General features: G+C 43.3%; 2 protein-coding genes across 3 annotated transcripts; both read left to right on the forward strand.

The window, feature by feature from the left end:
* Positions 1–4,384: 4,384 nt before the first annotated feature.
* LOC129599848 (Krueppel homolog 1-like) lies at positions 4,385–8,337 on the forward strand. 2 transcript variants are annotated; one of them, XM_055498189.1, is made up of 3 exons: positions 4,385–5,206; positions 6,769–7,175; positions 7,940–8,337. In XM_055498189.1, exons 2-3 carry the CDS (start codon positions 6,937–6,939, stop codon positions 8,079–8,081), a joined length of 381 nt encoding a protein of 126 aa, XP_055354164.1. In that variant the 5' UTR covers positions 4,385–5,206; positions 6,769–6,936; the 3' UTR covers positions 8,082–8,337. The 2 variants fall into 2 exon arrangements, with proteins under 2 accessions (XP_055354164.1, XP_055354163.1); XM_055498188.1 differs by having other exon boundaries at positions 6,780–7,175.
* Positions 8,338–10,968: 2,631 nt separating this feature from the next.
* Positions 10,969–11,629, forward strand: LOC129599861 (uncharacterized). Its single transcript, XM_055498201.1, has 2 exons — positions 10,969–11,239; positions 11,298–11,629. Exons 1-2 carry the CDS (start codon positions 11,092–11,094, stop codon positions 11,627–11,629), a joined length of 480 nt encoding a protein of 159 aa, XP_055354176.1. The 5' UTR covers positions 10,969–11,091.
* The last annotated feature ends 1,100 nt before the right edge of the window (positions 11,630–12,729 follow it).

Below are 12,729 nucleotides of genomic sequence, written 5' to 3' on the forward strand. Positions count from 1 at the left end.
GTGTCGTTTTCCTGTACACCTCTGGCGACGGGCGTCATGGATCCAAAACAGCTTATCTGGCGTCATAAAAACTTGATGATTTTCGCCAACTCCAGTGTACCACCGACCACGTCCGAGGCGTATTTCTATACGCACGCCACACATGGACATGCCAGCCACTTTTTCCTCCACAACATGACCTTTGGCGCTAGCGGGACCGTCCAGTGTCTACAGTACTGCAACGACAGCTTATGCGTGGTGAAGCGATGGGAACTCGTGGGGAATTCCGCTCGGCGAAAGAAGTCTTTAAGGGCGACATTACAATTAGCAAAACCCCAAAAACCCAGTTCCGCGAGCGTTCCTGGATTTCTTTTACGTGCACAACTACGTACAGCTGCGATTGCGATAGATATCCGAACTTCATCTGGAAAGCGGACGGGAAATTCATGGATGTGCCCAGGGAGCAACAACGCGGGATGACGGACTACTTACTCACAGCTTTTGATTCGCGAACCATATCGCTAGTTGGGCTGACGACAGACTATATTGGTTTGAAATGCCGACTCTCTACCGATCCAGTAAAAGTGCCATGTCAAATGAACCTGACAGCAATTCAATGGCTGGTAATTCGTCAGCAACCAGTCGTGGTCGAGTGCTGGGTTCAACCGGACCGCACTGTAAATGAATGGTTCGTTCAGAAAGTCACTATTGACGTTTCTGGCCAAAAGATATGACATGGTATATCACATAGAACTGACAGAAGTATTGAGTATGTCTGTGATACCTTTCTGTTTTTTTGTTACAAATTTTTGTGCGCTTCGTTAGTTATATTTCCTATAATAATGATCGACCACCATCCTTTCTTCAAAAGAATGGAGAAATGCACACGCCTAATATTAGCGCCAAGTGTAAAAATACTTCGGTAGAGTGCATGCAGTATGGTCAACCGTTCAGTAGTGTAATACAAAAAATGTAGTGTAGTGTAAATTAAGGCTTGGGCTAATACCACCACAGTTCACAACAAAACGGAATCGTCACTACAGTCCACATCGCAGTTTGGTTAACTGCACTGCAGAAGGTCATCTGACGTTTTACTATATGCACTCAGGGCCGTCGTTAGACCCCTATCCAGTTTTCAAAACACTACTCCTCCTACAGTTTCCATCCGATAATTTTTCTGAATACACCATTGAACTCAGCGTAAAATTCTGAACAAGATGATTGAGGCCGATTTTTGAAATTCGAATTTCCCCTGGATCGACTACCACGGGCGGTTGCCCTGTGCGACAGGTATGTTTTTGGGGCTTTCTCCCCTGGCCCCCTAAACATATTTTGACACTAAAAAACACTAAAAAACACAAAAAACAGTGCATAATGCACTGTAGTACGCTAATGGCACTAGCACAGTCAGTTGACCGATGGTGGTAGTTGGGACCTTCGACTCGTCTCGTTATTTTTCGTTCTTCGCGATATCGCTCGGTGCTGCTGAGCTTTTTCGGTTTAGTATTAATTTTCTCTTCCTCAATCATTGCAAGTTCGTTTTAGTTTTGTTGTAGCATTAGAAATTCATATACAACGTTTTTCCCGCACTCATGATTGAACAAAATATTGCCTTCCGTGTAGCAGTAAATGGCAGCGTAGAAGCAATCGTAAATATCATATTTTCGTTGTGCGTTTGGAATATTCAGTTGCGCTATCCAAGTTTTAATCCATTTAATAACATGGAAAACGCAGAGTGTGTGCAATAGTCAATTGATTACTTGTAGTTGAGCGTACATACTGATAGGCAGATTCCGAAGGATTTCTAATTGCATGAAACTCGAATAAGCAGAAACTTTATGGAAACTATAGCTTTTAAGATCAGTATATAATAGATGTCTTAATTTTTTTCCAATTTCTTTTGTTTTTCGTTTTCGATTTTACTGTCGTCTTTGACAAAGGGCATTCCAAATGTGAATTTTGCTAATTTTGCACTTGGCGGTGTAAAGCGTTCCGCTAAAATTCAGAGTGCCCTTTTCTCGTAGGTTAATTGGCTGGTTATTCGATAATCGGATTTTTCTAGGCGCAGCTAATTAAGTATATTTCTACACGCTATTTCCGCAGTTTTGCGGTTTCCCGGCCAGCAGAACCAGCATGCTACCTGATGCAACGTCCAGCTGCAGCTGTGTGTATGTGCTGCCTGTAGACGACTCAGGACTGGAGAACATGTGTTTTCTCTGATATCTGAATGTTACCATAGTGTATCATTTGTGCGCTTATTGGGATGTTGCTCACGAGGCAGTCGATACTCGATAGCGGAAACTGAAAAGGACAGCGGAGTTAAAAGCAGACCGCAGTGAAGCCGTCTTATCTGTTTATCTGTACAGTACCCATACACGTAGAAACCGTTCATAGTAATGCTGGGAAACGAAGCCACTGTGCTTCGGTTAGAAAACCCTGTTATAGACAGGATGAGAGAAAAACCGCGGATAATCCGGGGCAGTTTTTGCCACAACGTCTGCAATAGACGTTCATGGAAAGCTGTTAATAATGCAGCTGCGAGACAAGATCAATAGACGGCTTATCGATTCTTTTATTCTGTTAGTTTATTTAAACCGCGGCGAAGATGTTGTAACTTGTGACATGCACACCTCGATACAAGAGATACACGTGAAATCACCAGTTTATTGTTAAGGGCACTGCTTGTGGCCATTAAATTCATTTGCGACCTTTAAATATGAATTTCTTCATGATCATCAAAATGACGGAAGGCAGGTGGACGATTTTATCCGATTCTTGCCCGTACCAGGAATAATTAAAGTATGCGTTGCACCATACACGTGACTTCGCGTGCGCTTTTGAATGATCGATGCTCTCCCATTCGGATTGCTCTTTAGCGTAATCGCGGTTCTCCTTGATCATACGCCAAGGAAAACCGGGATTACGCTAAAGATATCTTGGACTATGCCTTTGCCATGATAGTCAGGACACTGGAGTGCCAAGCGATATCTTCCGTTCCAGTTGCCGGAATGCAAGTTGCGACTTTGTATTATTTATTTCATAATTTAGATGTACCCGTGCTTCAATGGTAATTTATCAAAAGCTGCAGCTTTAGAGTTTTGATGAATGGGAGCAAATTTGGAGGGTACGTTTCTGCCGTCGCTTGTGCACTGGAACTCAGACTGAGACTGCTCTGCTCTTCCATTCGACTGCTAATACAAAGAACACTTCGAAAAGTTTTCGGAAAAGCTTTCTAAAAACAATTAAAATTCACTACGGACCACTTCGGAAAATAGGGAAGTTTCTTAAGAGTCAGCGGCATTAAGACTATGAATGCCCAATACTAACCACGTGTTGGCGAGTCCATAAAAACCGGTTTAAAGGTTGCACGAGTATGAATAATACGACTGTACGAGTATGAATTCGTATAGAGAACGACAATCAAATGCTTATTCCACTTAAATACTGCAAGGCGATGCGTAGGAGTAGGGTTGTCATCACGTCATCACACACTTTCACAATCACGCCGTCTTCCTGCTCGCAATCCCATCATGCCGAACAATTGCAGCAAAAAAATGTGATGAGTGATGGGACGGTGATGTGATGGGATGAATTTGTATTGTTAAAAATGAAAGGTCAAAATCCGGCACCTGAACTATAGCGCGCTGCGCCTCGGCAGTGCATACATTTCTAGATAATAATAACCTACATTTCTAAGTGATTCTAACGAATTCGGTGAAGGAGCAGTTTAGAATCGAGAAATGCGAATGGTTGCGCTGATTCACATACTGTTACAGATACTTTGAGGCTTGATTGTGAGTGACTTGGTTCACCGCTGATTTGATTTTATGGAAAAGATACTTGCAAAAAGGTGTAGCAATTTGATATCGTCATAGTCATTGGGCAAGGCTTGATTTTGCAAAATTACAGTATCAGTATCTGCCAAAATAGACGGCGATTGGGATGCTGAAGTGACCATTGTGGAAGATAATGATACGATACAGTACTTGACGTAATTCGTCAACGGCTTTTTACTTCTTGAGAACTATTGCGAGAACCATCAGATTCCGTTGCGTGCGATTTTTGGGTTTTGACTGTTGTTAATTTGTTGTGATTTACTAATAACGTCGGTTAATAAACTTTCTTTACGTTTGTTTCGAAAGGCTTCTTTATTGTAATAAAAAACTAGCAAAAAAGTTTTAGTTTTATTTGCGAAAAATATGTCAGAAATTAATCAATAAATTAGCAGTCTATCCCACATTCCCATCACATCCCACGTACCCTCCAAAACCTTGGTGGGATGACAACCCTACGTAGAAGTACGGTTTATATAAGTACACATTTATACACAGTGCAAACGCATCGACTCGAGTGTAGAGAGTGGACTACTTACTAAGGTCTAGACACATTCCTGAAATCTGCAAGGCATGCAAGCTGCGTGGCATTAGGCTGTAGCCTGTACAATTGTACCGCAGTCTCTAGGCACGCCATTGGCATAGTCATTTCATAGGATTTCCATACGAGTCTTATGCACCAGATAACGTTCATATTTTTTCCCTTTTTATTGTTCTCGGTCCTCCGATGATTTAGCAGGATATACTTTATCCCATGAATATCTGCCCGTATATTTTGCTGTTCTGGGTGTCCTCCAGGTTTTTGCTAATTAAGCAGTTGACAACTGAAATTTGAAACTGAATTGCAAAATTAATATTACTGTAATGCCTGTCCCGCGGCGATGAAACCCGAAGCTCACGCTTCTCGCCAACATCCCGTTTCGCCCGACCCCGTTGGCAGGATGTCCGTCCTCCCGTCCTCTGACACCCCCGCGCCCCCGGGCGGGCTCCCGAACGATAGCGTCTTCACCTTCGAGACCCTGGTGGACCTCGCCGCCCGGATTGATCCCCTGGTCTGGCTGTCCTCCGTCAGCTACCACCGCCACAGTATCCTCTTCTACCAGCTGCATTGGGACGTGGATGCCGTGCCCACCGTGGCCAAATCGGTGACGCTGGCGTGGGGCGATGAGGAGGCGGGGGAGAGTGGACTACCCATCCCCCTGCTGTGTATCGGGGAGAAAAGCTGGACCCCACGTGTGGACTGCTGATCTTGGGGCATCGGGAGGTGCGCGGGGAGGCCGATGTGCGGAAGCTGTTGGAGCATGTCAATCAGTGCCCGGCGGAGGAGGTCGTGCAGGAGATGGATAAGGCGGAGATGGGTAATGGGCAGGTGCTGCACAACGGCACCGTCGGAGGTACAATTTGAGCTATTTCTGGTGTTCTGTTCTCGGGATATTACAGTATTTCGAACATTATTAACAGAATATTTAGGAATTCCATTATTCCAAATATTTTTAAAATTTGTATCTGGAATAGAAGTTTGTTTTTAGGATTATATAACCTAGTTCAGTTCTGGTTTATTATTTTGTTTTCTCAGGAAATGCCGTAGTCGCATAGAAGTTGTTATTTTCTATTGAAGAACACTTTAAAAATAACAAAAAAGTTTTAAATAAAAGATAAGGGTAATTAACCAGACCAGGGAATGGCTTCATAAAAATAGGTAGCAGTTACGGAAAACTTGCTTCTTGTCCCCTTGCTTGTTACTAAAACATTTGAGCAGCAAAACGCTGACTGGTTTTTTCGCCATCAAATATGTGCAAAAATTGTGTCATTGTTATCGTGAAAAAATGCAAAAATGTTTCCCAGAGAAAATTAAAACATTGATTTTCCGTTGAAAAAGTCCGTATGACACGTTCTCATTTTGTTTGCCGTGAAAATTATTATACGTACGTACACGTCGTACAGTATACAGATATCTGTACTGTAATGCGAGAAAACGATATACAATACAAGTATTACGTACTCTTTCGTATCTCCGGGAGACCATTTTTACAATTTAATGCTACGCCATTAAACCAATAACTACTAAAATTGTTTGAAATAAAAAATTTGGTTTAATTACAATTTTGTCATTTTGCTGTTGCAACTTAAATCTGGAAGACGTTTAAGGATCGCAAAGCTTTCAGGCCCAGTTTGCCGCTGCTCTACCAAATCGCATTAATTTGACTCACCAGGGCACATACCGAAGCTATAAATTCAGAAAAACCTCATTTTTGGCAGAAAGGTAGAACAACTACGTAGGATGTTTAAAAAAATTATTTCATGTGCCATGGCCAATGGGCGTGGCCAAAACGAAATTTGAAAGTAAATCCTACACTATGCTGTAGCCTACAACCGTGTCATACGGTAAAACTTTAAACGATTTTCTTTAATTTGTATACAAAGAAGCTTTCGAATATTACTTGTAAGTCATAGCACACAGAAGTATTCCCAATTCAGCCGCCTGCGAAACGGGTTTGTAAATGGTGTGCAATGCATGCTTTAACTTGTTTCGCATGTCGGTACAAACGTGTTACCTACCGAGTAGATTTTGTAACTAGTTAACAGAATCTAAACACAATCTGCAGAAAGGGAAACAACTATTACAATAAGCGAGCAGCACAGATAAATATATTTTAAATGAGTAAGCTGCCTTCGTACTGATTGTGCAGTATTATAAGTCTTTTAGTGTATGATGCGAAGCATTTGCTATAGGCTATGGCACAGTGTAGAATTTATTTCTGAATTTTGTTTTGACCACGCCCTGTTGACCATAGCACATGAAATAATTTTTCTAAGCATCCTACATACATAGTTGTTCTACCGTTCTGCCAAAAATGAGGTTTTTCTGAATTTCTAGCTTCGGTATGTGCCCTGGTCAGTCAAACAACTTTTCGTATCGGCATGTTCGTAACTTCGTACGTATACGATATTACAGTTATGTTATAGCCTCCGCCGCCCTGCCAATCATCTCCGCCGAGCAGGCACGCGATATCCTCCTCCTCTCGCAGAGTCTGCCGCGCGTGGAGACCCTCTCGGACCCGGCTAGCATGGCCACCCCGCTGCCTTCTCCCCCGTCCTGCGGCGGCAGGCCCCGGCCCGCTCCATGGCGACGCTCAACGGCTACCATCTGGACGACACGCCCACCGGCACGCCGCAGCCCACCTTCCTGGCAGCGGGCGCGTCCTTCTCCCGCAAGCGCAAGCCGGTGGAGTGCGACGTGTGCCACCAGATCTACTCCACCAAGCACTCCATGCTGCTGCACCGCCAATCACAGCATGAACATCTGCGGCACACCTGCGAATACTGCGACCGCTCCTTCTCCTATAAATATGACCTTTACACGTAAGTACCGGGAGCGGTATGGTCTGCGAGCGGAAATTCTTGTCGTCGATGCCGGTAGAGTTTTTCTTCAGTGTAAAAAATTTTCAGTGCTTTATGGGGGCTTCTTCGTAATTATGTCGACCGATAATAATTTTTGAGTTTTAATATAAAAAACCCGCAGTTCGAGGCTACAAAGTAAATTTTATCAAATTGTACATAAGTAAAAATATATATAAAAAATGAAAAATTTATGTAAGAATTATTATATAATTTTATGTAAGACTCGTAAGGAGCGAAAATTGTAGTAGGAGTACATAATAATTATGATAAGTAAGTAATGTATCAGAGGTAAGCTTGAACGCGGCGACTGTATAATAAATACTGAAAATTTGATTGCATGGCAATCCTTGCATACGATCCGTATCAAAGACCGGGCAAGACGGAATTTACTGTGTTGTGTGTATATTTCGTACTGTTTTTGTGTTGTGTGTATATTTCGTCATCGGTATATCTTACGCTGGCTGAACTCGCAAGTCAGCACTAATATTTCTAGTTTATGTGCATAGAGGGGCTCCAAAGTCGAACCGCGCTGAATGTCATACGTTCTAATTTCTGTAATATTACTTAATACGAGTGTTTTTGCATAGAAATAATTATATGCACTCAAATTTTCCGACAAGAAAAAGTTTCACTGACATTTAATGGGCTGTTTTTATGGTAATGTATTTTTATCGTAGTTGTTTGTGCTAACGGTGCAGCACTGATGGTGTGGTTTTCCCTCGCAGGCACATGACCAAAGCCCATCCGGAAGTGGAAGGACTGGGCGCCAACTGTGAAGTGTGCGGCGTGTTGACGCACTTTGCCGTGTTGGAGGGCCATCAGAAGAAGTGCGGCCGGAAGGTCGTCAAGCAGAACGGCGGTGGTTAAATAGCGCAGTGCGCCTGCTGGACCGCTGGTGCATTATTCGATGATCTCTTGACCTTTCCTCCCGGGACCCCTTCTTTCTACAGACGTATTTTCCTACACAGATACATACCCTGCTTTTTTTGTACTGTACAGCATATAGAACTAGTTTTGTGATGTGAAACTGCGGCTGGTTTCTCTTATAAAAATTAACTTTTTATGTTTGAAAGTTTTTGAGAAGTGTGGGAATTTGTGTGTTTTGATGCTTGATGGAACATATCATTACGTTGACTCCGATGACTTTTTCGGTGTAAAAAAAGAAGAAACAGAAGATTTTGAAGATTAAGACTGCGAATGAGTAGGAATTCCAAGCAGTTACACAGTACAGTAATTGCTTTGGAATCGTGCTGACGTGCGATGTCAGTCACAGACTCACAGTAAATGCGCTTTTTTATTATTAGCTTAGTGTATCTGGGAGCAGACAACTCTTGTGTCTGGTTACCAAATCGTATCGCAAAGAACAAGATGCCTAACATAATGAGATTACGAGTCCATCCATGTTATAAGACGATTTCTGTCGTGCAGTTTTCGAGTTCGAAAAAAAGTCACATTTTTGTTACTATTGACTATGATTACCTTTTTGTAAACCGACCTCAGATTCGTTTTCAGCGGCCTCAAATAGGTAAGAAAATTTTGTTATCATCTATTTCTATCGTATACCTTTGAGCGGGGACAAAGAACTTAAAACGGTAGAAAGGTGAAGTCAAAAGTCCGCGGTATTGGTTCGAAGGTTCTCATTCCACACATCTGAGCAGTAGTTCCAGTTCCGTATGTAATACCATACAAGATACTGTTACAGTAGTCGGTTTGACTGCTGTTCTAGTGGGTTGGTTAACCCTCCAGCGGGCGGTACCCGAAGGAGTGCGAGTTCCATTTTGAAAATTGGGATTTCCCGATGAAAAAAATCAATTAAGACAGGGAATTTTTTGTAAGCTTGTGCTGACCATAGGTCAGCCGTGGTGACTAGGGTGTTTGCCAACGCCAATGCCCATGAACGGTTTACAGCATAAAAAGGTTTAATTTTGTGATAATTAAACGATGGGGAATTACATAAAAGCAATAATTTCATTAAATAGTACAAAAAAGCACTTCCAAACAAGAGCACAGCAGTGGTCAACAAGTTGACCACTGGTCAGAAAAAAATAAAAACTACCAAATCACGTTGCCATGTGGAATACAGAAAATAAACGATGCTAACAATATTTCTCTCCCATAACTTTCATTATACTCTCATACGAGACTGCACGAAGCATAATTTTTGAAGTTTAACATTGCATTTCCTGTATGTCTGGCACGTCTAGCCGCCTTTATACTGCCCGCATTGTGCGCGCTTGCATTTTTCTTTGGTGTGGCCGCAAGTGCCACTATCTAAAAAGCGGCGCGGATAGTCCAGCTGCACTGGTCATTGGCGCAAAATGAGATATTAGCGGTTACTGGTCACTAGCTCCTTCTGGAACGCATTAGCGACCGGAAGAAACTAGCTACGCTGCCGCAAAGGTCAAGATCCGCAATGTGCACGCGTAAGTGTGCAATTACGGTAGTTTTCAACCGCCCGAGACTGATCACCCAAAATTCATGTTTCTGAAAAGCTGTGCAGCTCTCGCCTAGCTTACCCAAGCGATGCATCAATATGTAGAAACGCGGCAAAGCGCGTGGTGTTGTGCCGCCATTCAATGTTACTGCAGCGACGGTAGAATTACAATCAGGACTACCATGTTCGGTTAACCTGCGTTCTGTTTCCCTGATGCAGACAAATTTAGAGGCGATTTTGGTTTTCGCCGACCGCCCGGGGTGTTGATACTCAAAAGCGTTTTTTGCCAGCATCCGACCAACAGAACCGCGTGGCGCATGTTTTGCGTACGAACCGACAGTAACTTGATCTGATTATGTGATAAAGAGAAATAGTCGAAATTGCACCCGCCCGTGTATCTGAGACCCTTCATGGGCAATGGTGTTGGCACGCAACACAAGTTTTTGACGGACTGTGGTCTTCTACTGTTCAACTTACATGACCTGTGTTAATCGATTTTGGATAGAACATTGTTAGTTGTACCTTGTTGATTTATCTCTGGTTTAATTATTCATCCACTAATTAGTTAATCAGCAAGATCTACGAGAGCTTGAAAGGTCCGAAATTAGCCATTTTCGGGCAACGGTCATTTGTAATTAACTTGAGATATAAGTTCGAATTATGTTTTTACTGCTGCTTTAAAGTCTCTTATTGCTAATTATGCTAATTGATATCCATTAACTGTTCCCAATCATTCGGAAAAAAATTCAGAAGACCATGTTGCGTCCTGACGCCAATGCCCGTCAACGGGTTAATCCACCTTACCACGATCTGTCGGCTGTTAGTGTGGGAAAGGCTGGCACGGTCGGCAGCGATGCTGACCGGAAGCAGACTACCATTTACAGGGTGATAAGACGGTGGGGATGCATGATCATCCCAATGCGATTAAGCAACACAAAACAAGGTCATCGCAAGTGTTTATTAGCAAGTACACGTATCAAGATTCAGCGAGCAATGCAAGCTGAGGAGCAAGAACGCACAAGCGTGGAGCAAGAAGCGCGAAAGGCGCGGAGCAAAATTCGGAGCAAGCTGCAGCAAGACTAATTTCAAGATATTTCTGACCGTGAGATGCGGTCGGTAAAATGCAAGAAAATAAGGATTCTGATCTTCATAACACAACAACCAATAAACAGTACGAGAGAAAGGCAATTAACACTCCTACTGGCGGTACAATCCAATGTCTATCGCTACAATACGGTTCATTGCTGCAATATTACCGGAATTACGTAACCGCCGTGGCGTCGATCTTGTGCCGCAGTCGTCATAGCTTCGATATAGTAGTCGTCAAGGGCTTCATGAGAATCGTCGAACCGCGCTCACACAGCTGTCAACCGTGGGAATCAGCTATCGCCGCGTACGTACCTGCATTTGCGGCTGCGTAATAACGCGAAGTCGTGATTCGTGATGTGGTCGGTAGGGTTCCCCAATGTGTGCTTGCCGATTCAGGCACTGCCAAATAGTTGCCGCTTGTGGTTACTAGTTCTATTAAAAATGGCATTGGATGGAGGATGGAGTGATGGATGCCCCTCCAGCTCTCCGAAACTGACGCTCTGTAATACGATTTTTTTGAAATCTTTCTATATTAACGTATTAAATTGAAATTTATTCAGTAGAGGAATCTCTGCTCCAAGCCGAACAGCAAATGCAAGACGGCCGGATGCTGTTGCCGATCCTCGACCGGTTTTTACCACCAGAGAAGCAGGAGATCCTCCGCGCTGCCATCGGGACCACCGTGTCCTTCTCCTGTACACCCCTGGCGACGGGCGTCACGGATCCGCTTCAGCTTATATGGCGTCATCATAACTTACTGATTTACGCCAACTCCAGTGTACCACCGGCCACCTCCGAAGCGTATTTCTACACCCACGCTGTCCACGGACCGGCCAGCCACCTGTTCATCCACAACGAGAGCATAGTATTACCGTGCAGACGTATCGTTTAATTCAACTTTAATCTCAAATTTGCGTGAGCTGCAGCACCGGATCAAAACACCGAGGCGGTGAGCAGGCGACGGGCAGCGCTGGCAGTACTTTGTTCAGTGTGACTGCTGCCAAATTACGTGCAAATTTTAAATATTCGAAAATTTATAACTTTGTGTATTCTTTAGTAAAAATTGTATCCATAGGCTTGAAAAATACATAATAATATAAACTTTTTGACAGTATGAATGCAATTCTTTTATTTCGATCGCAAAGTAACGATAGGACTCTCCGCATTTAACATAGTCCTCTATGAGAAAATGGATAAAAGCCAGCACCGGGTTTGCCATAGAGGAGTATGGTAAATGCGGAGAAATGGTATCTTTACTTTGCAATCGAAATAAAAAGATTGCATTCATACTGTCAAAAAGTTTATATTATTATGTATTTTTCAAGCCTATGGATACAATTTTTACTAAAGAATACACAAAGTTATAAATTTTCGAATATTTAAAATTTGCACGTAATTTGGCAGCAGTCACACTGAACAAAGTACTGCCAGCGCTGCCCGTCGCCTGCTCACCGCCTCGGTGTTTTGATCCGGTGCTGCAGCTCACGCAAATTTGAGATTAAAATTGAATTAAACGATACGTCTGCACGGTAATACTATGCTCTCCCACAACATGACCGCAGACGCTAGCGGCAGCGTGCATTGTATGCAGTATAGGCACAACGGTAGCTTGTATGTTGTGAGGCGATGGGAGCTCGTGGGGAAATTACGCTCGGCGAAAGAAGTCTTTAAGGGCGATATTACCGTATCCAAGGTACCAACAACTCAGTTCCGCGAGCGTTCATTCATTTCTTTCACCTGCACCACGGCATACCAGTGCGAGTGCGATCGATATCCGAACTTTATTTGGAAAGCGGACGGGAAATTCATGGTTGTTCCCAAGAAACACGGGATGGCGGATTATTTACGTACATCTTTCGGTACGGAAACTGCACCTCCAAACGGGCTGTTGGCCGACAAGCTGTCGTACCAGTGCCGATGGCCAACCGATGCCGAAAACATTCCGTGCCAGATAACTCTATTAGCCATCGAGTGGCTGGCCATTCGTGATCA

Source organism: Paramacrobiotus metropolitanus, unplaced genomic scaffold (genome assembly GCF_019649055.1).
Source record: "Paramacrobiotus metropolitanus isolate TYO unplaced genomic scaffold, Prichtersi_v1.0 Parri_scaffold0000156, whole genome shotgun sequence".
Classification (NCBI taxonomy): Eukaryota; Metazoa; Tardigrada; class Eutardigrada; order Parachela; family Macrobiotidae; genus Paramacrobiotus; species Paramacrobiotus metropolitanus.